Consider the following 26,061-nt stretch of genomic DNA (forward strand, 5'->3'; position numbering starts at 1 on the left):
AGTTTTAAGTTCCTGCAAAAATTCGTCATGAAATCACATTCCTAGAAGGCGTGGCAAAAAAAACAAAAACAATATTCTGAAAAAAGCTACTTTCAAACGCATTTTGAAGCACTGAATTTGTTTTTTTTGCCACGCCTTACAGGAATGTGATTTCATGATGAATTTTTGCAGGCACTTAGAACTTTTGTCAATGTTTCTCTAAAAAAAGGAATTTTTTGAATTTTTTTTGATTTTTTTAGATTTTACTATTCATGCGGGAGCATATGAGCTCGGGTGCAGAATGGACTTTTCGTGTGCACCCGTGCTATGATAAAGACGAGTATACGGGGGCACCTGCGATTAATTCTTTTTTTACTAAAAAAACCGAACCTCACCTAACTGCCCCATACGACGCGACGGGACGGTACCCCTCCGAGACAAAACGCACAGTCCGGTAGACGACCCAGCATACCCCGGCCGCTGGACCATGAGCTCAGCTCACAACTGTAAACTACTCCCCGATTATCTGTCGTGCCACAGCAGCACAGGCGGGCAGGCATAAATTCCAGCTGCCTCGCTCCCCCTTCTTCCCTCCCCACTCCCATCCCCCTCCTCGAGAAGAGCACGGCCATCCCCAGCCCGCCTCCAGTCGAGAAGGCCACGACCATTGGCGGTAGACAGTATACATGGAGGTGGAGACTGCGGTGCCTCCTCCGGCGGCCGGGCCGGACCGTGTGGAGACCGCCTCGCGGGAGCCGAGCCACACGGGGGCCTCCTCCTCGCCGTCGCCGGCGGCCGGAGGCGAAGCGAATGGCGCGGCCACCAAGGTGCAGAAGGTCTACCGGAGCTACCGGACCAGGCGCAAGCTCGCCGACTCCGCCGTCGTCGTCGAGGAGCTCTGGTAACCAGATCCTACCCAATTCCAGAAAAGGGAAACATTACTGCTCTGCTTCTTTTCTTCCACTTGGTGGTCTGATAATTTCGGCAAAAGAAAATCGCCCAACCCCCCTTTGTTTCTTGGGATTCCGCGCTTTTCTTGGCTGTTGACCTCTCGCGAGCCTGATTTTGGGTGTCGTCGATGCCTGATTTGCTTCATCTTGATGGTTACGGGTGCTGAAAAGTGAAAATTCACCTGTTTTCTGATTTGGATTGGTCAAGGTGGCAAGCGCTGGACTTCGCGCGGCTGAACCACAGCACCGTCTCCTTCTACGACGACCCGGAGCCGGAGACCGCCGCCTCGCGCTGGAACCGCGTCAGCCTCAACGCATCAAAGGTCTCGACACATTCCCTTCCCCTGCATCATCAGTCGCCAGCACAAGGCAGCAGCTCACCATGATGGCCTTTTCCCCACAAGAAAGCCATTTTTTTTACTGGAATTCTCCTTGATTTTAACTCCAACTCATGTTCATGAGCATGTTGCAGGTGGGGCAGGGTTTATCCAAGGACGCCAAGGCTCTCAAGCTGGCTTTCCAGCACTGGATCGAGGCTGTGAGTACAAAAATGTCCTACACATCCACTACTTTTTTTAATCTAATTTTGGCAGTAGTATTGTACTTGCTGCTCTTCTATGCTCTCCAAATGTGTGTGTGAAAAGAATAAGCTTCTCAGTATCAGCTGACTCAGACTGTCAGTCAGCGCTGAACATCGATGATAGAAGTTACACAGCTTACCCTCATCTTGACTTGGGACTTCTGTTTGCAAAATTTTGAAATCCATCTGTCATCTTGCAGATTGATCCAAGACATAGGTACGGGCATAACCTGCATTTCTACTATGATGTCTGGTGCCAGACCCAGGCTGGCCAGCCCTTCTTCTACTGGTAAGAACATGACTTCCATTGTGCATATGAAAATCTTGCTGTTCAAACGGAATCATGCAAATCAATATGTAGTCCCATTTTTCTACAAGGTTAAGTCTGATAAATTTTGCACCAAAATTGATAGGCTTTTACTCCTTTTCTTTTTGCATATGCAGGCTTGATATTGGTGAAGGAAAAGATGTAGATCTTCCAGACTGTCCAAGGGCTCGGCTGAAGAAGCAATGCATAAGATATCTTGGTCCAGTAAGATCATTTGCATAACGGATGCTATCTTTATCCTTTCTTACTGAAAATATTCAATAAGAGCTGCACTGGGACTTCAGAGTGCTGAATTCATTCAATGCTCAAGTTTCTTCAGCAAGCCTCGGTTGCGATTAAGAAATGCCACTGACTTTGTGTTTCTCATGTTCACCTTCTAGAATATGTTTTGCTCATAATAAGAACATGGGTTATGTTGGCATGGGTGCCGAATCTAGAGACAACAGTGAAGGGCAGGCACCATGCTAAGCGCTGTCACGTGCAGGAGTCACTATTGAACCTAACAATAACATGATCAATTGATAAAGGAGTTAAGATTTGTTAGGAAAGAGATAGATTAAAATAGGAAGATGTTGATATGGTTTTCTGGAAATGATGATATTTAGTTAGGCAAGAGATAGCTTATTTAGTTGGTAAGGATATCTCAGATGTCAAGTCAAAACTAAGCCGAAGAGCCTGCCTAATTTCGACAGCGATTAGGCCCTGCTCGCATCTACATGAGGGCGAGTGCCCTATCCTCGGTCTCTGCACTTTTGGGGTGTGCTGCACGTGACATATGTCTTGATGCTATTGTAAATAAATCAATATTCCCTCTGTCCAGAATTATAAGGCACAGCGCGCTTCTCAAATTTATTGATCTATGTGGATTACGTTGTACAAAAATCAGTATCGTTGGATCATACTAAATGCACTTCTCAATGGTATCAATTTGTATGAGATAATCCACATAGTTGGGCAAATCGTTGGTCAAAGAAGTTTCAGAAGTCTGGAGTTATGTTTGATACTCTATACATATGAGGTTATAGAACTCCCTAGCCTGTGCCATTAATATTTCTCTTCAATTGTTTATCTTAACCACAGCACGCCCAACATGTTCAGATTAGTCATAACAAATTGCCACATGAAAGTTTAGAAGAAAATCGTTTAGCATGAACTCTGTAACAGCTGTATGTTGTTTTGCAGCAAGAGCGCGAGTTCTATGAATACATCGTTAAAGAGGGAAAGATTATCCACAAGATATCTGGAGAGGCACTTGATACAAGCCAGGGCCCTAAAGGGACAAAGTGGATTTTCGTTATGAGCACAGCAAAGAAACTTTATGCTGGGCAGGTAGTTTGATAACTCACATAATTTTATTGCTGCTGAGCACTTACATTATGCTTTCAAAGGTTAGCTTCACTAAATGTTTAACTTGTATGCTTATTTCTATATCCAGAAAGAGAGAGGTGTATTCCAGCACTCCAGCTTTTTAGCAGGAGGTGCCACTATAGCTGCTGGAAGGTTCACTGCAGAAAATGGAGTTATCAAGGTATTATCGAGTACCACCATCGTATCAAAGTGCTACTACTATTTGTGCAAAGGTTTTACACTTGGTGAATTGTTACTTGAATATTGTATCCATATCCAAAAGATTTACTAGTCATTTCGTTATGCTAACCTTATGCTTTGATGGCCTCTTCTCATTTCAGTCCATCTGGGCTTATAGTGGACATTACAAACCGAGTGCGGAGAATCTTAGCAACTTCATGAGCTTTCTAGAAGAGAATGGAGTTGATCTGAAAGAAGTTGAGGTATACTATTTCCGGTCCAGCTGAATCTAAACACACTCCTATCCTATACCAACTTATTTTTGCATATTCAGGTACGCTCATCCACCAAGGAAGACTACTATGAAGATCCAGCACCTAATAGCAAACAGAACCCTGCTGCTGCTATCATGCCATCCAATCCTCCACAATTGATTCTCCCTTCCAACATGGTAGAAGAAGCCAAGGCATCTGGGCAATCTTCTCAGACTGAAGCTGACGAGGTCAACGATAATCTCTGCGTGGAGAAAGCAAGGCCAGCCTACCAAAGAACCTTATCAGGTGGCCTGCAAAGCCCTAGAGATGCCGTCGTCTCCCAGGATGCAATTCTTGAGAGAGTGAACTCCAAGAACAAGTCAAAATCCTATCAGCTCGGCGACAGGCTGTCCCTGAAATGGAGCACTGGAAATGGTCCAAGAATTGGGTGTGTGAAGGATTATCCAATAGAGCTCAGAATGCAAGCCCTGGAGATGGTACAGCTCTCGCCCAGAGCATCGACTCCTCCGGCCTCGTGGAGGGTGCCATCATGCATCTCCCCCACCTCGCCAACGTCGCCGCTCGTGCCAATGCAGGCCTCCCTGCCCCAGCCAAGTTAGGAACTTGAGTCTAGGCGATAGCTGTGTAGCTCTGCTACCTCATATTTGATGGGTGCTGCAAATGTCAGAAGTTTGTGCTTGCTGTTTTTCCTATGTTCCTGGAATCCATTTGTAGCTCAGATGGATCTGGTGAGGATTGTATGAGTTCGAATTCGGTTGAATTGAACTGACAATGTGTGATTGCGCTTTTTCCCCGCCAAGCGTCACTATTGCAGAAATAGCTTCAGCAGAGTTTTCTGTCTCATAGGTCATAATACGGTGCTGTAGTATGTTTGCTTACAACAATCAGAAAACATTTCAGGGACAAAACCTACAAACCACGATCGAATTTAAGGAAAATCAAGGATCGGCGAGTCAAAATCGCTAGCAAACCGGGAGTGCAAAAAGAGGGCCATGCATGCAATAATAGGATCTACTCCCGGTTGACATCAGACGAACTTTGGGGTTGAAATAGGAGTACTAGAAAAAAGAGAAGCAAATACAAACGAGAAAAACTTTCGGGTTGACATCAGAGGCTCTGATATTAACCGGACGTCATGCACCGGAGCTAACGCTGGAATCCAGGACATGCTTGAAGCTCCTTCTGGAACTTTTTTTTTTCGAAAATTTTTTCATTCAAATCACGAATCAGTACAAAGTAGGTGACCCTTACAAGCACATTGAAACGCAAACACAAAGGACCATGAACACCTAGAGTACCCTAAGACAACCATAACACAAGAAGATCTCCGGAGCCCTGTGTCATTATCACTGAATCTTGAGAGAAGACCCCTGCAGCAGAAATATCTGCAACCAGTCGCAAACAGGTCATCATCTTCGACCACGGTACAATTGCTGCCACGCTGCTTCCTCCTTTCTTGACACCAGCGCTGAGAGGGCATGGACATCAATCCAACACACCTGCAACAGCCGTCGCCATCTTTGGCTTTGAGTACCGCGAAAAGTGTCCCTTCTGGAAGGAAGAGAACTCGAGTCATCCGACCGGTCCAACACCGCGGCCGGGCCATCCGCCTGGACAAAGCAGGATCTCCCACCAGCATCAGCGCAGAGGAAGGAGAAGAACAGCAGCAGCAAATCATACCAACAAGGAAGAAGAAAGGTCTTCGTCTCCCTGCCTCCATCGCCCATCTGAGGATCCAAACGGCCAGTGCCGATGGACCTCCAACCACCAACGCCCACAACCTCGACGAGATCCAGGGATCCCCAACACCGCTGGCTCCTAGACGAAGGCAAAAGCCTCGCCTGACCGCGAACGAAACCCGGAGAAACTTATTCCGACGCGACACCACCGCAACGGCCTCGGCAGCGTCTCCCTCAACCCTAACCCTACCACACACCCACCTAGTGAACAGACCCGAGGTTCGCCCTTCCTCCCGCCGCCGGAGCGGCCGACGGATAGAGAGGGAACCGGCGGCGTCACCGGCGGCGCGCAAGGGATCCCTAGTCGCCTCCTTGATCGCCTCGTGCGATCCAACTTTTTCGGGCGTCCGCGGGCTTTGTGTGGGTTTGCTAAGCTCCTTCTGGAACTTACGGGACGTGTCGGGACACTCCAACAGCCAGATTTATATGTGGGCTATATAAAGCCAACTTTATCTTCCCCAAGGGTATCCTTCCCCGTTATATCGAGTTGAGCTCTTTACTCTTGCTCCATTTTTAAAAGCTCCAAAACTCTAAAAAAAAATTAACACGGTACAGACGAAGACGCTCATATATATGCACACACACTCACTTCTATGAACACATACACACAGACCTTATTCCTATGAGCACCTCCGAAAGACTGAGCTTTGAAGCTTTCATTGAATGCACATCATCTTGAGATTGACGAGATCGTCATAGATGCTTTCGTAGTCGACGAGAGCTTCTCCTTCCATTGAATGCACATCGCTGAAAGGTCTGAAATAAATCCATAAAGCTTCAAAGCTCTATTTACTCTTTATCCCTTCACCAAATCATTCCACTCCTTTCAGGGAAAAGAGAGAGGATCCCTTGATCCACACTTCCACCAAATTGATTAGAGTTCTCTGTTGATTTCTTTGAGGATTTGTTATTCATAGATATTTGGACTCTTGCTGCATGCATCATCATGATGCAGAGGCCGAAGGCATGCCTCCATTTCCAAAAAAAAGATATTTGGACTCTTAGGCGGCAGGAGTCAAGATCCGGAGGCTTTCTTACTTGTGGTGTGCTCTAAAAATATTATAGAAGTGTGTTGATCACCTTCTAGACCAACCCCGAGTGATTTAAGTCTCATCTGTTAGGGATGGCTCGAAGGGAGGATAAAATGAACCACTTGGTAGCGCTCCGAAGCTTTGGCTTCGGCACCTTTCTAGCCAGTGGCAGACCTAAAATCATGCCATTGGAGGTGCCAAGTAGTGTAATTTATTTTAAATATCATCATAATCCTAGCAAATACTCCTTAAACAACATTAAGTTGTCAAACAATTAGTGTCTAGTGTATATAATAAATTAGATTGCAATTTTAGCATTATCTCTTTCTAGTGAAGATTAGCACTCCCAAAGAGTGAACATCAGGATAAATTCCATGTTGTCGACTCACTTGTGTTTAGTTCTTTTCCGCATCTTTTACCTACTACTCCCTCCGTTCCTAAATACTTGTCTTTCTAGGCATTTCTTGAAATGCCTAGAAAGACAAGTATTTAGGAACGGAGGGAGTATGTAGGTTTGCCGGCTTGCTAATTAGCTAGTTCCTTTGCTTGTTTGCTTAACAGATACTCCTAATTGCATATCTAAAGAACCAAAATTTGTAGTCCCCTATTCATCCCTTCCCCGTGGGTGAAGGATCATTTTCTCTGTTTTCTTTCACATTTATGGACTCAATTTAATAATTGAGATCTGAAGTAGGAAGAAGTTGATTTTTAAGATGGGTGGCCAATCGCCCGCATTTGCATTCATTGAGGTAGGGCGGGGGGGCCTACAGCAATGGTATAGGCCAAAATTCTCAAAAGCCAAAGCCAAAATAGATGATTATTTTGGCTCACATAAATAGATGATTTTTGGCTCATAAGCCAAAATCCAAAATCAAAGTTAAGCCTAACCAAACACCTCCTCATTGAAGGCTCAAACTAACATCTCCACAGGACAGATAACAACATATTCTGGTGAGACATCGTAATCATCATCATCTGTGTTTCTGTTGGGTTCATGACACTAAATGTGCACAGCAACACAGAATCCAAGTCATCAACGGACATGTGGCAACCGTGTAATCTTACACTGACCGGAGAAACAAGAATAACATGACCTCGAGAGTCTTAGACAGCATAGCTTAAATCCGACACAACACAGAGAGTCCCGGCTACAAGAATGGGTAACAACACCGAAAACAGCACCTAGCACCTGCCGCCTCAGACGTTCACTACCTATCTTTCAGCTCTAGCTCGAACGTCCGCAGCTTCTCCTTTATAGGCGAAAGGAACAATTTCACATCCTTGCAGATCCGCGACTTGTCATCCCATTCGAGGGTATCGGTGAACCTAACTTCTGCCTGAAATCAGAAGGGATTGTTTGAGACAACCAATACCCAGTAATTGATTATAAATGGTACAGGCACTATAGAGAACAGTAGTGGTTATTTGTACCTCGAGGTCATCAAGCTCACCAAATGAAAACTCGGGGATGTCTATATGGCCAGTGACCTTCTTCTTCTCTTCCTTGACTAACCATTCACCTAATCAGCATTACCACAAACGAGTTAGCGACAATGGAGTAATACATATTTTAAATAAATGAAGTGCTGCAATGTTTGGCATGATATATATATGTTTTACCTTTAAATCTCAAGCTCAGTTCATAATTATAACCTACTCTCTTCTTATTACGAACCGTTACTAGAAATGCCTGTCAAACCACCAAGGATATGGTTAGTTGTTTAAATTACACATGACAGGATTACTTCATGCAAAAAGGTTATCAAGTTATGAAAAATAGTTATGAATTGATGGAATTGAACGGTCTTGTCAGACATCATGCTTACATCGCCAGAGCATTTGGACACTTCATCAATGGATGCCTTCCCTGTGGAGAAATCCAGTGAACCTAAAGAACCCAGCAAATCCTACAGTACATATGAGGCAATAACTGTCAGAGAAATTTAATACAATGGAAACATCAGTGAACTATTTTAGACAAGCATTTTGTAAACAGCTGGCTACTAAACCACGCACCTTTATCCTACCATTAGCCCATGAATTGAGGTTCTTTTCCTCCCATGTTCCAGCCTGCAAGTGCAAACATGAAAAATATCAGAAAATAGTAGATTGGCAATTAGCAGTATAACCACCCCAGAAGATAACGGTATCGAAAAAATAGGCAGCTACAGCAACTACCAAAAAAACGCCAAAGGTAATAGAACTAAAGCTGGACAGTTTGCAGATGGTATGAGTCAGCAATAGAAGTAAATTTGTCCAAACAACTAAAACCTCGGAAGCTATAAGGCTGTTCCTAAATTTCTTGAGACCGCCATAAGTGTACTCCATATCTCTATTTAACTCAAGAGAATCATAGATTATCACTAGTAAGATGCCAGCCACAGCTGTTCTAAATGTACAAGACCACCAGTATTATTATAGCTCAAGTATCGTCAGTAGTTCAAACCCCAGCATAATCAGATCTCTTTCCCCTTTGCATATTTATTCCTCTATTTATGCAATTTGTAAAATTAGTACTATGAGCTTGAGGTCAAGTAGTAGCAACTATGCCTAGAGCAGAGCTGTAGAGTACACCAAAGTTATGTGATGCAAAGCTAGTCTTTGTTGCGGAACTTCAAAGAACAGAAGAACATTCCCTTTTTTTTTAACATATTTTGATTTTTCTGTGAATCTACATCAATATTCAATAGTGTTTAACATATTTTTTTAACATATCTAGCTATATCTAGATAGAATATATTGTTGAACAGCAACACTTGTGTGTTGCAATGTGCGGCAGTAAACAAATTCCCTGCGCGTAGGGTGAATGCACCCCCACAATCCACTGGCGGCAAACGGAGATTGCAGATTTGCCGATACCAAATCGACTGGGTGGGTTCATGGTGATCGAAGGAGGTTTATGACTGCGAATCGACATTTCCAAATGTACAAACGTATGCTAATTATTATCAGATCATAGGCTCATCGCACGAACAAGACATTAGGAGCTCCCGAATCACAGTAATTCATGGTGTTCCATCCAGGCAACGCGGGAAATAGCTGCCGGTCCCCTAAGGCGGCAGCGCACATGTGTGTGGAGAGAAGGGCCTCTGACCTGGTTCCAGACGGAGCCGAGGGCGTTGGGGTTGCCGCCGCCGCCGTTGGCGGCGGAGGGGTCGAGCTTGCGGGGCACGGGGGGGGGCGCCGCCTCGCCCGTGGCCTGCCGCACCCAGTACCTGTACGACGACTTCTCCGGCGTCCCCGTCTCCGTCGCCGCCGCCGCCGCCACGGCCGCCGTCTCCTCCATCGGTGGATTGAGCTTGAGCCCTCGCTCGCTACAGATCTCTCGGCGAGGAAGGGAGATCGGCGAGGGCGCGCGCCCCTTCTCGGGGGATCGAGAGGCTTCTTCCCCGGAGAAGGAGAGGAGAGGATTGCCACCAGAAATTTCTGTGCGCGTCGCGGATCGTATGGGGTATGGGGGCGCTCCAATTTTGACTCTTTTATTCTCCCCCGCGGCGAGTGCCCACGTGCCTCGGGAAGCTTCTCGATTCTTTTCCGGTTTTCTACGCTAGCTACAGTTGGTCCCTAGTGTGGGCCCGCGTGTCAGCGTCGGTGTGGGAGAGGTTTTTCCTTATTTTGAGGAAGAGGGATAGAACATAAAAGTGGGGTGACAAAATAAGGAAAGGAAATACTACTGCCTGGCATCTCCCTCCGTTCCAAAATAGATGACCCAACTTTGTACTAACTTTGTACTAAAGTTAGTACAAAGTTGGGTCATCTATTTTGAAACGGAGGGAGTACTTTCTATTTTTGAAAAAGTTCTAAAGGAATCACACATGCACATGAATGTTGATTTTAAGTTGTAAAGTTGGCTTTGATATGCTTAACTATAGGATGTTTTAAGTTAAAACTATAGAATTTATTGGTATTTTCATCGATCGTTACATACTTTATTATTTTATTTGTTAATAATTTGAGGATTAATATTTCACTAAGGGGAACATAACATAGAGTCAGAGTAAATAAAATTTCTAATTCTGATTAGAAAAAAAAAATATCAAGCATTGTAGTATACTCCCTCTGTAAACGCTCTTATATTAGTTTACGAAGGGAGTAATTTTGAATACTATAAAAAGGTACGATGGGAGGTGGGGGAGATAAAAACTTTTGGATACATTGATTCAGATTAATTGCAAATACATCAAGGATGTTGCAAGAACATGTGATCTTCTGCAATACTAGAACAAACATGTTTTCCTCTAATTTTGGTATTTTTTTTGAAAAACACAAAGTAGCAGATATTCTGACATAAAAATGTTTGTACATAGTATACTACTGACCATGTTTTGAAATATATTTTTCCTAAATTTTTATTATTTATCTGACCAACATACTAATGTGTTGTGAGAATATACCGTTTTTCTATTTATTCTTTTTACGTATCACTTTTTTTTTGCAGGGAGGGAGAGGGGGGGGGGAGTCCATCCAGCAGCTCGAGACCTCAAGTGTGCTTGCATGTTCTGCGCACAATTGGGCCGAGAAGTTGGTAGTTTCTCGATGCATGTTGAATAAATAAATAAATAAACGATGAGGCTAGCCCTTCAATCTCAGCAAGAATAGACGCTATCGGAGAGCGCAAAAACAAGCGCAGGTGTACCACCTCTAAACAATCAACTTCAAGAACTACTCGCGTATAGCCTCGGAGTTTTTCCGTATGAAAATGCAGGGCAAACAGGGAAAGAAGGACCGTATACGGAGTACTTAATACGGTGCAACCCTGCTGCTCCACTTGAGAATGCCTTTTGCAGTTTTGCTCTGCTCTGGCCTCTGGGGGCACATAGGAGTGACAACTAAATTGTTATTTCCCAAGCATTGAGAAATATACTCCCTCTGTAAACTAATATAAGAGCGTTTAGATTACTAAAATAGTGATCTAAACGGTCTTATATTAGTTTACGGATGGAGTATTTGAGTAGCAAACCCTATGCATGTTTGTGATTCTACAGTAAAGCCACTTGCTTCGCATCCCAGACGAAAGAAACACATTTTGACTACCCTAGCACGAAACTAGATCTGCGTCTCCGCATGTTCACCTCAAGAACAGAAAAGGCAATGTCAAAACTGATAACGAGCTCAGCACCTAAAACCCTAGCACGCACAAGGATTAGCGCGGCAACAACAATAAGAAGTAAAAGATGTTACAAAGCAAAAGCTTGCGAGTTACAGCATGTGCCTGTATCCAGGTTCTAAGATCTGTTTCTTTGATCCAGGTAGCTGGACACACTCAAAAACCAAGCATATGATCGACAATTTCTTCTCTCTCAAAAAACCGACACAGAGTATTCTGATTTTCCAACTTATAGACCGACCCAATATGACCGGCCATTGCTGTTATGGATCGGGGATGGAGACGGAGCCACCAGAGCCCACTCGTACCACACCTGAAATAACAGCGGATAAGGATTCATTTATCAAAGGATCGACAGCGATGGAAACCACACTGACCTTGGTGGCACCACAGCATCGCCAAAAGTGCACTTCTATGGGCGACTCTGACGGCACGTATATGGGCTTCCTCAGTGGGAAAAAGATTGGGAACCTGGCAATGTTCATAATATGTCAGACCAAATTGCAGGATTTGGAAAAAATGTTGTTGCTGGTTTTTAAGAGCAGCAGGTTGACAGTTTGCTACTTACCAGCTAAACATGTTTGGTGTACATGTGTTCGGCTCAATTCCTAGATGGACATCTTTATATAGTACGGCATCAAAATATCCAGCGAATCCTGCCAAAATGATTGGATAAGTAGGGTTAGAGTGATATATGTACAGCTTTACAGAATAGAAATCCAATGGCAAGTACAGCATACCGTGCACAAGGCATGATCCTGTGTCTTGTGGTAGTTCAAACTGTAACTTGGTATACCTTTGGTTGGTGGCCTTTGGTGAGAAGTTTGGATGTGCGAAAGAGAAAACCTGCTCATTTAAAGGTGATCATCAGATGTCGTTATGAAAATAGTTATTGGAGGAAGGCATGATCAACGAAGGGCATATTGAGCAGAAAGTGCAGTCTCTCACCTCTTGTGGAGGTGCAAGTCTTGCTACTCGGTGTAGCTTGACAACATATGCCGTTTCAAAATGTGCAATATCTTTGTGTGCTTTAATCTGCAAAAACCAAGTCGCTTCAAGCTCTATTGAAACTTTGCAGATACCACTGAGATGGCATAAGCACTTACGTCATTGTGTAGTTTCGATGCAGTTACTGGTTGGATAAAGCTTGTGTAACTGCAGCAGAACACATGAAAACAAGCAAATAATAAGAAATATGAGGATACCTAGAATCGAAAGAATGCAGAGAAGTTCAACTATATAATAATAATGCAAAAAGGGAAAAAGGTCAGTACGATGAAGGAATAGAAATCCCATCAGGCTTCAAGAATCTTTGGGCACCATCTAGACACTCAGGAGATAACTCATTATCACCAAAGGACCCAAGCAACTCGCTGACCTGTTCATAATTGCATGTAAGATTGTTAAGACATAGTTGTGACTGCCTGGTAAGAGATTTGAAATGTCACTTTCGAACAAAAGTATCAGCATACCAAAATATCAGCTTTTTCAGGAGCATCCCAGCACCGCATGTCACTAGAAATAATAGTAACCATGCTTTCCCACCCTTCCAATTTGATCAAACTCTGCACCGGTGCCCGAAAACCAATCAGATCATCATATGATATATTTTTATTAACGCAGCAAGGCAAAAACAGACTACCAACACAATGATAGGGAAAAAGAGATGCATCAATGATCCCTAAACTGACAAGCTTGCACCCCTGTCTAATGGAATAGCTTGAAAACTGAAAATATAAGAACTCACATGAAGAGTAATAACTGCGTTAGGATTTTTCTCCACTGCATATACTTTTAGCATCCGACCAGTTTCTTCTGCAGCCTGCATTTAATATGAAAGCCTCTATAGCTTCCTGGACAATATGAACAAAGAAGTTTTCTTCGACAAAAAATACAGGCACGTTATTTAAACACCAGCAAATTTATCAAAGTTTGTGGTAACACCCCAAGTGTCAGGAGCAAAAGAACTCACCTGCAATGATGCTCTTACGAGAGGCCCTCGGCCTGCTCCAACAACCATCAAGACCTTTGTGGAACAGCGAATAATTAGACGATTAAATACTAAATATAACATTAAAATAAAAATGTAGGTTTAATATGAGTGGTGCAGGTAATAAGCTCCAGTGAGCTGTTTACAATTTCAGCCTAGGAATATTACAAATAAAACAGGCATAACGCTGGATTGGCTACAGATGCAGAAGAGGCAATGCATAAACAAGATATGAATGCATGCTTTTGCCAACTCATGGCTCTATGAATCACTGTTTAAAGAGATTCAAGTATGGAGTGCAACCATTTTATATAGGAAAAAGATTACAAAGTTCAGGGCCAATCGTACCGTCCTAGTTGTGGAAACTTCATCATCTGAGACCTTATCAACCAACGCCTTAGCGATTGCTCTTTGATACTGTTCATATGATGTAAAAAAGGAATTAGCAATGAGATCAATACTGGTATGAAGAGTGCTGTTAGACTGACCAACCAGCCAAAAAAATAGAATTCCAGACTACCTAGTTAATAAAGGGCTGGATTTTTTATCCTTGATTATTTACAAAACCTGGTTCATTAGCTATTAAGTGCTAGTGTTAAAAATGTGATAGCTGAAGCATGCATCCATAAATCTCAAGATTGATCTTGTGCCAGTTATAGTAATTCTCAAATACTTTCAGGGTGTACTAACTAGTAGAAGAACCATGATATAGTCAATAGTTTGGAAGAAATAAATGAGAACGTATTTTTAGAAACTTCAATTTAATAGCTAACTTTCTTCTCACAATGTATTGACGGAAACTATTGACATAAAGTGAAGGCAATGTTGCTTCTTCAAAATGTATAGCATTAAAGATAGACATATTCCAATTATATGACAGTAACCTGTGTATACTTCACAGTGTCTTTCTCGAAAGTCTCATACGTCTGAGCTTCCAAATTATCCATCAGAGGCTGCCAAAATAAATAAATAGACAAGTTATGAGGAAGTGAATGCCACATTCATTGTAATGGAGTTAAAAAGGAGACCCATGCCCCATAACTTCACAAGAAAGAATAATTTCTTTCAGGTGATTAGAACTTGAGAATAAGCGAAACAGTAATTACCTGGAGAGGAGATTGCAAGAAATCCCTATAGTTGATCTGGAGTAAGGCAAATAACATAAGATCAAGGAAGATGCCAGTGAATAAGATAAATAATGGGTCATGAGAGAGGAAGTCTACTAGAGTGGATACCTCAAAGCGTTCTTGCTCAGGAAGTGGATCCATCCTCTGATAGAGGTAGGCCATGTAGTCAAGGTACGGGCTCAATGCATGCTGAGTGGGGGTATCTGAAGTAACAATTTAGGCATGAGTGAGTCACATTTTAATGGAAATAAATGGTACTTTTGCAGCAAGTATCACAAGTCAAGGCATATAGTTCACAGAGCAGGAAAATAATACTTGACACATTTCCCATATTAAAAAGGAGAAATTAAGTTTGATCTCTTCGCAGAGTTTACTTTTTAGAGTACGGCAGTCACTTTAAATGTATGTAATGAAAACATTGTTTACATAATCATGTGCAAGTTAAAGACCCTCTGAACTATAACATATCTGAAAGTTCACAGGAGTTACCTTCGGTGTGGTTTTCATCACGTGAGAGCACTCCTTCAGATACTTGGGAAACATTATGATTTGATCTCCCAGAGATAATTACCTAAACAAAATCAGAATTCAGGGCTTCAGGCAGAACACGACATACACATCAATTGCCTCTCAAGCTTAGAACCATGAATGCAAAAGGAGGGCAGGTATTGCCGTATTGTATTGCGCCATTAATTCAAAAGGCTATGCTGTTATGCGAAGAAGAAAAATGCTTTAATATAAAGAAGCATAATAAAGAACCTACCTGAACTGAATGGTTAAAAAAACCAGTAAGCAGAGTCTGGTGGCGTTTGGACAAGCAAGGATAACCTCTTGCATTTGTTAGAAAAGCCTGCAGATGTAAAATTATTTAGTGCTGCAAACATGCAAGGCCTATTGTAATACCCCAGGAGGGAGGTGATTGCACATCAAGATGGATTGATTAAGTTGTATGATTACATCTGTTTGAAGAATCGCAGCTCTTACAGGCTCCCCAAACCAGCGCCCTAGAGAGTTCATTGATGGCAGCGAGCTCCTGATAAGTGAATAGACAACATTATTAAGGGATACCAAAGCTTTAGCATTATAGATGAAATTACTAAATTAGAGTGAAATCTTTATTTTGCAAGAAATTTTTTGGTGTGACAATGCAAGATCATCACTTACAAGATATCAAGTGCTACATACAGTTGACTGCTATGCTCGCATAACAGTCTGAATGAATTCCACCATTCCCACGAGTCTACTGTTTCACTCTGTAATTTAAGAAAACAAATAACAATTGAGTTACGCAGCAGTGTGTATACTTAGCCATCAACGGACTGCAGCATTTTGCTCTGGCAGACAAACGCCTAGCCAGCCTGCTAGCCTTGAATGCGCGATAGGCACCCCCTGCTAGGCTTGGTAGAGCGAACATTTACCGTGGGGTTATTATTATTTACTTTGTCATGGTCTTCATCCATAGATTCAGACTTCTCCAGAGGTATCCTAAGCCACAACTTAAGAAAGAAACAGAGCAAATAAAAGTTAGATGTCGACAAACTATTTTTAAAATATAAGGCACCTATTCAACAACTAAAAGATGAAATTGGATAGGGAGGGCGATACCTGCATATTGGTCAGGCCTTGCAAAATATTATTTACAACTCTAGCATAATTGGCACAGGTCGACCTCTTGGGAGGAGGAATAACACACGCCTGCAAGGAAATGCGCCACGAATTCACATCTTTTGTAGAACTTGTTTTCTAATAATGCATATGAACTAGATCAAGCTTAATAAAGTAATGCAGTTAAGGAATCCACGGACGGTCAACTGGACAGGAGTTATCCATGTTTCTAGTTCTTCAAAGCCGATAGACACCCCAACAATGTTAAATGGCATAACTAGATAATTCATATGTTGTTGCAGTTACCCATTTACAGCACTCAGGGTAATAATAAATGTGTTGTCGAGTGGGGATGGACCTGCAAGGAGAGATGAGTCGCCCAGGCGATCTCCTGCTTGAGCGTGAGCTCCGAGTCGAGCCGGAGCTGCTCGTCCTCGGAATCCAAATCAATCCACTCGCTGATCTTCCCGACGATGTGGCTGCTCCACTGGGACGGGCTGAGGACGAGGTCCGAGGCCGCCACCGGCAGGACGGCGCCGGGCGTGGGCCGGTAGTCGGGATCGACCTGCACAGAGCGGGGCAGATAAGCCTCCGTTTCAGAGGGAGGACGCGAGAAAACAGCGGCGGCGGTAGGAGCGGGAGAGGAGGGGGACTCACGAGCGGGGCGAGGAGGAAGTCGAAGGCGGAGGAGAGGGAGTGGGTGAGGACGGCGGGGAGGCCGTCGCCGGCGGGGAAGTCGAGCACCTCGACCCCGCAGTAGCGGGAGTCGCTCTTGTCCCCGGCGCGCTGCCCCAGCGGCATCTTCGCCTGGTGTGTGGGCTGCCGGTGGCTGGCGCCGCCGCCGGAGGAGGAGGGGGGAGGGGGTTTAGTCGGGCTAGGGTTTAGGGTTTTGGTCGGCAGAGAAGAGGAACGCCCTCTGCCCCTCTCTGTCTGGCTTCGCTTTTGTTTCTTGTTTTTTATTCGCTCTTTTTTTCCTGGATGGATGGATATGAGCACGAGCACGTGGTGTTCGATTTCTACAGTAGCGGGCGGAAAGTTCAACTGAGCGCAGTTCATTCGATTGTGAGAGCCTCAACGTTTCGAGATTTTGGAATTTTTATTGAATCTTTATGACCCCATTCGAGTAAATAGCGTAAAACTACTAGTTTACAGGCTATGGTTCCAAAAAACTACCACTTTTTAATTTTTTTCAGAAAGCTACCGAACGCGCGGTCCGTTGTTTCAAAAAACCCAAACCTACGGTGACTAGCGTTTTAACCGTTTTCCTGACGGACTGGGCCCATCTGTCAGCCCACGTGGCCACGCGCGCTCACGGCGCGGCCGTTAACGGCCGTTAGCCGACCCGGGTCCGGTCGGAACCAAAGTGGGTGGTCGGCCACACACTCTCTCACTCCCCCTCCTCTCCCCGCGGTGACCTAGGTGGGCGATGGCGGCGGCGCAGCCAAATGTCGTCGGCGGCGAGCTATTGAAGCAAGGCGGCACCGGCCAGGAGGGCGGTGGACACTCAGAGGAGGACAAATGGCTAGGCAGCTCGAGCTTCCCGGCGCAGCGGTCGCAGCAGCCATCACCGCCCGCAGCTCATGTAGATCCGGCGAGCTCAGATCTGGAAGTCCGCGCGGCTAGGGCAGTGGCGAAGCGCATCCACACTGATCCAGCAGGCGGCCACCATTGGGCGTCGTCCTTTGGTGGAGTGAGGTAAGCACTGGTCAATGTTTCTGGGTCCTTTAGTTAAAATTTCCGTGTGCTTTAGTTCAAATTAGAACTAGGGTTAGTAATTGTTTGTTCTTGGCATGCTACTGTATTTTATTGGTTAAGTCAGTGTAGAAGAAAGTGCATTTGGTTAGTTCATTTGGTCAGTGCATAGATGTTCTTGATATCTGAAGAAAGTTCAGTAATGTTCAGTGACTTAAAAAATAATTGTTTGTCAATTTAATCCTACAGCTTAGATGATGAGATTTGGGACTTGAGGCTACATTTTCAAGGAATAGATAATATGGAGAAAAAGTATTCAGTTTCCTCAGATATCAGTTATCTGACCATATTAGCATTGGTTGAGTTGGAGGGCTATGGCATGGATGCATTTCTGACTTATGTAAAGGAAGAGGGAAAGGGGCTGGAGGGTGTGGAGGCCCTGGATACTGAGGAGGCATTAGAGGAAATGCTTGACTTATTTGTTGATAAGAAGGTACTGAACATCAGTGTCAGAAAAGCTACTGATCCAAGCCCAGCTGATGAGGAACAGATCCCCATTGATCATGTTGGTGAACATGTTGTTTACAGAGTTTCACAAGAAGGTGTTCTGTACCCTGCCTCTAATGCTAGCTTGCCATCTTTAACCCCTGATGAGCCCTACATGAACACACAGCAAAGCAGCAATTTGAACAAGGGGAAAACAGTTGTGGAAGAAGAAGATGTAGAAGAAGAAGCAGATGAAGAAGAAGAAGATGTACCAGAGGACGAAGATGAAGTTGAAGATGACAAATCATCTTCAGATTTTGAGTTCTTTAGGCGTGATTACAGAGGGGGGGGATTTCTTACAAAGCTTGGTGTAGGGGTGAAGATGAGGCCGGCACTGATACTGCAGAGCACTATTGTGCAGCTAACTCAGAACCTTCTGAGTTTTGGGAGGAAGAACCAATAGTTTCTGAAGATGAAGAAGTAGTGGATCCTGCTGCTGTAACTACAAAAGCAGCCAAAAAGCTTAAGCCAGTTAGAAAACCTGGCCCAACTAGCAAGTCTCACAGTGAACCTGAGCACAACAAGTTTGAAGATTATGTCCCTGAAGCTGATGAGTAATGTTTTCCAGGTGATTTTGGCATAAGTGATGAAGAGGATGCACCAAGGCTGCCATCTGGAAGAAAGAGTAGGAAGAAGCAGAAGAAGGAGAGGAGATGGTATGATCCAAAAAGGCCTGATGCACATGAGCAGTTTTCAATGCATTTGTGCTTTGAAAATGTAGTTGAGTTCAGAGAAGCACTTAGAAATTTTCATGTGAGGACTCTTAGGAATTTTGAGTATCACAGAAATGAACCAAGTAGGGTTATTGCTTGGTGCTCTGAGAGAAAACATGGTTGTGAGTTTTACATAGTTGCCTCCAAGATAGCTCATGAGGCAACTTTCAGTATCAAGAAGATGAACCTGGATCACACTTGTGGAGCAAGTGGAGAGAACACAAAGGTGACAGTCAATTGGGTTGCTAAGGTTTGTGAGGATACAGTCAGATCCAACCCTGGAGCTGGTGTTGACACAATTATGTCATACACAAAGAAGAAGTTTGGTGTGCATGTGCCTAAAAGCTTGGCATATAGGGCAAGGAAGCAAGCAGTTGAGGTTGTGCAAGGAGATCACAAACTCCAGTATCACAGAATAAGGGACTACCTGCAGTGTGTGCTAGATACTAACCCTGGCAGTAGGTGCATAGTAACAACACATGAGGACCCACTTAACCCAGCTCCTACCCCAAGGTTTCACTATATGTTTTACTGCTTGTTTGCATGCAAGGAGGGTTTTCTGAATGGATGCAGGCCATTTATAGGTAAGTATTCAGAAATTTATATGATTTTTAAACATTGATGTACTTAGGCACTCATGTTATCATGTTAGCAGGTCTGGATGGTTGCTTCATCAAGCTAAGCACTGGTCAGCAGATATTGGCAGCTACAGGGAGGGATGGCAACAATAACATCTTCCCAATAGCTTTTGGTGTTGTTGATAAGGAAGAGACAGACAGTTGGACATGGTTTCTCACACAGTTGAGAACAGTCATTGGAACTGGCAATAAGTTTGGCAAATACACAATTATGTCTGACAGGCAGAAGGTATTTTTCTGAACCTAGTCTTTACATTTGCCATGAGTAAAATGTTATTCAGTAGTAACACTTAAGATTACACTACATTGAACAGGGATTGTTGAATGCAATAGATGATGTATTCCCTGACTCTCCACAAAGGTTTTGTCTTAGACATATTTATGCCAATTTTCAATCTGCTGGTTTCAGAGGAGAGGAACTTAAGAAACATTTAGATCAGGCTGCCTATTCCTTTACCAAACATGGACATGATTTAGGCATGGAGAATTTGAAAAAAGAAAGTTTAGAAGCTTGGCAGTGGTTGTCACAGATACCAGAGCATACATGGGCTAGGTATAAAATGGACACTGTGTGCAAAACAGACCTGTTAGTAAACAACCTTAGTGAGGTTTTCAATAGAATGATATTGGATGTTAGGAAGAAACCAATCAGGACTATGTTAGAGGGCATAAGAACAAAGCTGATGATTAAGTTTCAGAAGATCAGAGAGAAGACAGAGACATGCAGATGGGAAATCACACCTACTTATTCAGAGATTTTAGAAGAGGGGAAGAAGTGGGCTAAATATTGTGAAGCATACATGGCAGGGCCAGGCATATGGCAGGTCACTAGTAGCTCTGAAAACACATATTGTGTTAATTTGAACAATGAGACCTGTGACTGTAGGAGGTGGGACATGACAGCTGTCCCCTGTAGTCATGCCATTGCTGCAATGCAGAAAGTGAAGATACACCCTGAAGACTATGTTTCTGCTTTCTTCAAGAAACCCATGTATTGTGAAACATATAAGCACATAATATTCCCTGTGCCAGGTCCTGACCATTGGCCTCATACACCTGGTGATGATATTTCTCCCCCTGTTTTTAGAGAAAAGAAAGGTAAAAAACAAACTGCCAGGAGGAAAGGCCTGTTTGAGGTGCCAGCTAAAAAGGATACTTCTAGGATTGGTACAGTGACATGCAGCAACTGCAAGAAGCAAGGGCACAGGATCAACAATTGTGGTGTCCCTTTGAAACCTAAGTTCCAGATGAGGCTGAACAAGCACCAGGTATGTCCATTCATTCCATTGTTACATTCATTGCATTGTTACATTCATTTCATTTGTAGGAAAATAGTTCTAACTAATATTGTTGTGTAGGAAAATAGAGCAAACTACTCTGAGGCTGGTTCTTCAATGGCTGCAACTGCACAAAGGCCACCAAGGGTACCTGCTGCCTCTGCACCTGCACCAACTCCTCCTCCAATAACAAGTGTGTCAACACAGACAGCTTCTAGGTCAAGGAAAAGGGCAGCTCTAGCTACAACAGCAGTACCACCACCTCTCAAGAAGAGCAGGCCCAACACCTCTTCTTCAACACTAGTACCACCTCCCAAGAAGAAGAACACAACTATTTCTGGCAATGGATCAAGGTCTTCTCCAGCAAAGAACACAAGGTCATCAAGGTCTTCTCCAGCAAAGAACACCAGGTCAGCTACTGCCAATAGAGCTGGCAATGGATCTTTCATTGCTCCTAGACAATCTGCTACAAGTGCTGTGCAGGATGGGTCAAAGAGGGTCAGGAAGCCATCTGGGAGGCTGAAAGATTACTTTTATGCAAGTGGTAACTAGCTGAAGTGGTTGAACTACTCTGTATGCAAGTGCACTGTTTGATTTGGTTTGTCATAACACTGCCTCACTAAGTACTTGATACTGCACTGTTTGATTTGGTTTGTAATATGGTACTTTATGTGGATTCTGCACTTGTCTGCAACTTCAATTCATCTGCAACTTTTATCTATATGTGGATTCAACACTTGATAAATTGATGGTGCTGCTGACCAAGTGCATTGTAAGATACTGAGATATACATAACTGACCAAATGCATACATTTATTCAGAAACATCCAAATGTTACATAGATAGAAAGATAGTCTCATAGATTACATCCAAATCTCACAAATACTACCAAAACTATCTCTCAAATTGACTTACAGATAGCTAAAAAGATAGATTACATCCAAATCTCACAAATATCAGTCATAACGCTCAAAGAAACGGACCCACTTGGCCCTAGTTGCTGGATGAGGAGCCATGACTGCCCTCATCCTTGCCCACCTAATGATCTCCATGAATGACCTTCCCCTGCCGCCAGTGAAAACCAGCTCTAGTTCTTCATCATTGCACTTCTCCAGTACCTTGTCGGAGAGTCGGCGGTTGAACTCCTCTTGCTGCTCATCCTGGGCCGCCTCTAGTGCCCTCTGCCTGCGCCTCCTCCTCCTCCTCTGTGCTGCTGCTGCTGTCCTAACCTCCACAGCCTCCCCCTCTTCCTCTGTGACATCTCCCATGTTAGGATCCATCTGTGGTTTTCTTTTGGGTGGCGGCTGGTGGAGTAACTGGGAAAGGGTGGGGGTGGGGAGGGGTTTATATTGACAGATGGATGGGGTTGGGTTTAGTAGGCCTAGGGTTGCATTTGGTCAAAGACTAGTGGGCCAATAAGCCCAAATACCCACAGAAATAATATTAGTAGGCTAACAAATGACATATAAAAGATATAAGATCAAGTTGAACACTTAATAGCATGCATTCTACATTTCCACAACTTAGTAGCATAAGAGATCCATTTCCACTACTTAATAGGTGATCCATTACAACTTAACAACATATGAAATAAGGTTCTTGCACTAGGTTAAACTTCACATTCCCCCAAAATGTACACCCATAATCACTTGCAGTCATGCCAGGCCACATCCTTATATAAAGGCCTTTGGATGTACTTACTTCACCAAGATCAAGCTTCAAGACTCAAGGATGGCCTTGATTTGCTCTAACTTCCCCTTGCTGCCATACCCTTCTTTCAGCAGCTCAGCAACAACAAGATCAAGCTTTGCCTTCTCCTTCTTAAGAACATCTCTGTCAACTTCAACAGCCTTCATAGCCTTCCTGGTGTTCTTGATGATATCAGCTTGGCTTTGCAAAATGCACCTCTGCTCTTTTGCAAGTTTGAGCTTTTCCATCTGCACCTCCAACATAGCTTTCTCCTCTAGCTCCTTCTTCTTCTTCTCAAGTTCTTCCTCCTCCACTTGTTTCTGGTACACCTTCTTGTCCACCCTACCATCCTGCCAATCAAACATCTTGGATACATCATCAACAAGCTTGGTGTACTCAATGCAAAGCTTGTCATTTTTAGTCCTAAGCTTGGCCAACTCCCTTTCATGTTCACTCTTAAGCCTGGCCAACTCCTTCTCAAACTTCTGCTTGTCCTGTACCATTCCAAAGTTCTGCTCATGGAACATCTCCCATAGCTTGCACAGACATCTCTGAAGAACAGTTGGCCAAGGCCCATCAACCCACTCTACAACACCACAATTCACACCATTTTCCTGCATTTATAAATGTGATAAGTTATTACAAATGGACTAGGAGCTTATTTCAGTTCCATGATTAACTTGTATAGACTTCATAATTTCTAACAATGAATAACATAAATGAGATATGATAAGTTATTACATATGTGACTGTCATATCAAACAAAGTGCTGCATCATATCAAACATCAGTGAACATACATAGCAGAAATGTTTATTGGCATCTAACCTGGACTGGGCAGCCATAGAAACGCCTTCCTGTTACAGGCCCTTCAAAAGCAACATGCTTAATAGGCCTCAGTTGGTGCAGAATGCACTTGGGATGAGCAAGCTCAAGTTGGCCACAGAAAAGGGGCTCCACAGTGGTGTCTGGTTCCTCCTGCAACCATAATACCAACAAACACTGGTTTCAATCTCCACTCAATACCAGAATCTGTTGGGAATCGTAGCATAATTTTAAAATTTTCCTACGCTCACCAAGATGCATCTATGGAGTCTACTAGCAACGAGGGGAAAGGAGTGCATCTACATACCCTTGTAGATCGCGAGCGGAAGCGTTCCAATGAACGTGGATGACGGAGTCGTACTCGCCGTGATCCAAATCACCGATGACCGAGTGCCGAACGGACGGCACCTCCGCGTTCAACACACGTACGGTGCAGCGACGTCTCCTCCTTCTTGATCCAGCAAGGGGGAAGGAGAGGTTGATGGAGATCCAACAGCACGACGGCGTGGTGGTGGATGTAGCGGGTCTCCGGCAGGGCTTCGCCGAGCTTCTGCGAGAGAGAGAGGTGTTGCAGGGGAGGAGGGAGGCGCCCAAGGCTGTAGGTTGCTGCCCTCCCTCCCCCCCTTTATATAGGCCCCCTTGGGAGGGGGGGGGTGGCCAAAACCCATCTAGGGTTGGGGGGCGGCGGCCAAGGGGTGGAAAGGGGTGCCTTGCCCCCCAAGGCAAGGGGGAAGCTCCCCCTAGGGTTCCCAACCCTAGGCGCATGGGGGGAGGCCCAAGGGGGGCGCCCCAGCCCACTAAGGGCTGGTTCCCTTCCACTTTCAGCCCACGGGGCCCTCCGGGACAGGTGGCCCCACCCGGTGGACCCCCGGGACCCTTCCGGTGGTCCCGGTACAATACCGGTAACCCCCGAAACTTTCCCGGTGGCCGAAACTTGACTTCCTATATATAATTCTTCACCTCCAGACCATTCCGGAACCTCTCTTGACGTCCGGGATCTCATCCGGGACTCCGAACAACTTTCGGGTTTCCGCATACATATATCTCTACAACCCTAGCGTCACCGGACCTTAAGTGTGTAGACCCTACGGGTTCGGGAGACATGCAGACATGACCGAGACGCCTCTCCGGTCAATAACCAACAACGGGATCTGGATACCCATGTTGGCTCCCACATGTTCCACGATGATCTCATCGGATGAACCACCGTGTCGAGGATTCAATCAATCCGTATGCAATTCCCTTTGTCAATCGGTATGTTACTTGCCCGAGATTCGATCGTCGGTATCCCAATACCTTGTTCAATCTCGTTACCGGCAAGTCTCTTTACTCGTACCGCAATGCATGATCCCGTGACTAACGCCTTAGTCACATTGAGCTCATTATGATGATGCATTACCGAGTGGGCCCAAAGATACCTCTCCGTCACACGGAGTGACAAATCCCAGTCTCGATCCGTGCCAACCCAACAGACACTTTCGGAGATACCCGTAATGCACCTTTATAGTCACCCAGTTACGTTGTGACGTTTGGCACACCCAAAGCACTCCTACGGTATCCGGGAGTTGCACGATCTCATGGTCTAAGGAAAAGATACTTGACATTGGAAAAGCTCTAGCAAACGAAACTACACGATCTTTTATGCTATGCTTAGGATTGGGTCTTGTCCATCACATCATTCTCCTAATGATGTGATCCCGTTATCAATGACATCCAATGTCCATAGTCAGGAAACCATGACTATCTGTTGATCAACGAGCTAGTCAACTAGAGGCTTACTAGGGACACTTTGTGGTCTATGTATTCACACATGTATTACGATTTCCGGACAATACAATTATAGCATGAACAATAGACAATTACCATGAACAAAGAAATATAATAATAACCATTTATTATTGCCTCTAGGGCATATTTCCAACAGTCTCCCACTTGCACTAGAGTCAATAATCTAGTTACATTGTGATGAATCGAACACCCATTGCGTCCTGGTGTTGATCATGTTTTGCCCTAGGGAGAGGTTTAGTCAACGGATCTGCTACATTCAAGTCCGTGTGTACTTTACAAATATCTATGTCTCCATTTTGAACACTTTCACGAATGGAGTTGAAGCGACGCTTGATATGCCTGGTCTTCCTGTGAAACCTGGGCTCCTTCGCAAGGGCAATAGCTCCAGTGTTGTCACAGAAGAGAGTCATTGGGCCCGACGCATTGGGAATCACCCCTAGGTCGGTAATGAACTCCTTCATCCAGACTGCTTCCTGTGCTGCCTCCGAGGCTGCCATGTACTCCGCTTCACATGTAGATCCCGCCACGACGCTTTGCTTGCAACTGCACCAGCTTACTGCTCCTCCATTCAAAATATACACGTATCCGGTCTGTGACTTCGAGTCATCCAGATCTGTGTCGAAGCTAGCGTCGACGTAACCCTTTACGACGAGCTC

At 44.3% G+C, this 26,061-nt stretch overlaps 3 protein-coding genes across 5 annotated transcripts; 1 reads left to right on the forward strand and 2 right to left on the reverse strand.

Moving 5' to 3' along the window:
• The first annotated feature begins 498 nt into the window (after positions 1 to 498).
• Positions 499 to 4,430, forward strand: LOC123143712 (IQ domain-containing protein IQM3). The gene is made up of 9 exons (XM_044562673.1): positions 499 to 880; positions 1,138 to 1,252; positions 1,402 to 1,467; positions 1,710 to 1,798; positions 1,954 to 2,041; positions 3,020 to 3,166; positions 3,273 to 3,365; positions 3,526 to 3,627; positions 3,699 to 4,430. The coding sequence occupies exons 1-9, from the start codon at positions 666 to 668 to the stop codon at positions 4,236 to 4,238; spliced, it is 1,455 nt and encodes a 484-aa protein (XP_044418608.1). The 5' UTR covers positions 499 to 665; the 3' UTR covers positions 4,239 to 4,430.
• Positions 4,431 to 7,355: 2,925 nt separating this feature from the next.
• Positions 7,356 to 9,895, reverse strand: LOC123143714 (uncharacterized). The gene is made up of 6 exons (XM_044562677.1): positions 9,504 to 9,895; positions 8,426 to 8,479; positions 8,236 to 8,316; positions 8,030 to 8,099; positions 7,841 to 7,929; positions 7,356 to 7,746 (listed from the first exon to the last, which is right to left on the reverse strand). Exons 1-6 carry the CDS (start codon positions 9,693 to 9,695, stop codon positions 7,618 to 7,620), a joined length of 615 nt encoding a protein of 204 aa, XP_044418612.1. The 5' UTR covers positions 9,696 to 9,895; the 3' UTR covers positions 7,356 to 7,617.
• Positions 9,896 to 11,552: 1,657 nt separating this feature from the next.
• On the reverse strand, positions 11,553 to 17,202 carry LOC123143713 (protein arginine N-methyltransferase 5). Of its 3 annotated transcripts, none has more exons than XM_044562675.1 (22): positions 16,896 to 17,202; positions 16,597 to 16,803; positions 16,239 to 16,328; positions 16,073 to 16,129; positions 15,798 to 15,886; positions 15,591 to 15,666; positions 15,397 to 15,483; positions 15,123 to 15,204; positions 14,742 to 14,836; positions 14,613 to 14,648; positions 14,391 to 14,459; positions 13,855 to 13,923; positions 13,489 to 13,542; positions 13,264 to 13,338; positions 12,989 to 13,081; positions 12,791 to 12,894; positions 12,623 to 12,671; positions 12,465 to 12,551; positions 12,257 to 12,362; positions 12,085 to 12,172; positions 11,894 to 11,987; positions 11,553 to 11,829 (listed from the first exon to the last, which is right to left on the reverse strand). In XM_044562675.1, the coding sequence occupies exons 1-22, from the start codon at positions 17,037 to 17,039 to the stop codon at positions 11,746 to 11,748; spliced, it is 1,935 nt and encodes a 644-aa protein (XP_044418610.1). In that variant the 5' UTR covers positions 17,040 to 17,202; the 3' UTR covers positions 11,553 to 11,745. The 3 variants fall into 3 exon arrangements, with proteins under 3 accessions (XP_044418610.1, XP_044418609.1, XP_044418611.1); XM_044562674.1 differs by having other exon boundaries at positions 16,052 to 16,129; XM_044562676.1 differs by lacking the exons at positions 16,073 to 16,129; positions 16,239 to 16,328.
• Between the last annotated feature and the right edge of the window lie 8,859 nt (positions 17,203 to 26,061).

This window comes from Triticum aestivum, chromosome 6D (assembly GCF_018294505.1).
Source record: "Triticum aestivum cultivar Chinese Spring chromosome 6D, IWGSC CS RefSeq v2.1, whole genome shotgun sequence".
NCBI classification, from domain to species: domain Eukaryota; kingdom Viridiplantae; phylum Streptophyta; class Magnoliopsida; order Poales; family Poaceae; genus Triticum; species Triticum aestivum.

Bases quoted from the DNA above. Each gene is read 5' to 3' on its own strand.
- LOC123143712 (XM_044562673.1), top strand. From the start codon at position 666: ATGGAGGTGGAGACTGCGGTGCCTCCTCCGGCGGCCGGGCCGGACCGT. The intron at 881-1,137 runs GTAACCAGATCC...GGATTGGTCAAG, and splicing joins GTCGTCGTCGAGGAGCTCTG to GTGGCAAGCGCTGGACTTCG. The intron at 2,042-3,019 runs GTAAGATCATTT...GTTGTTTTGCAG, and splicing joins GCATAAGATATCTTGGTCCA to CAAGAGCGCGAGTTCTATGA.
- LOC123143714 (XM_044562677.1), bottom strand. From the start codon at position 9,695: ATGGAGGAGACGGCGGCCGTGGCGGCGGCGGCGGCGACGGAGACGGGG. The intron at 8,480-9,503 runs GTCAGAGGCCCT...TTGCACTTGCAG, and splicing joins TCGGCTCCGTCTGGAACCAG to GCTGGAACATGGGAGGAAAA. The intron at 7,747-7,840 runs GTACAAATAACC...TTCTGATTTCAG, and splicing joins GTGAGCTTGATGACCTCGAG to GCAGAAGTTAGGTTCACCGA.
- LOC123143713 (XM_044562674.1), bottom strand. From the start codon at position 17,039: ATGCCGCTGGGGCAGCGCGCCGGGGACAAGAGCGACTCCCGCTACTGC. The intron at 13,543-13,854 runs GTACGATTGGCC...TGTTCCACAAAG, and splicing joins AAGTTTCCACAACTAGGACG to GTCTTGATGGTTGTTGGAGC. The intron at 12,363-12,464 runs GTGAGAGACTGC...TTAAATGAGCAG, and splicing joins GACTTGCACCTCCACAAGAG to GTTTTCTCTTTCGCACATCC.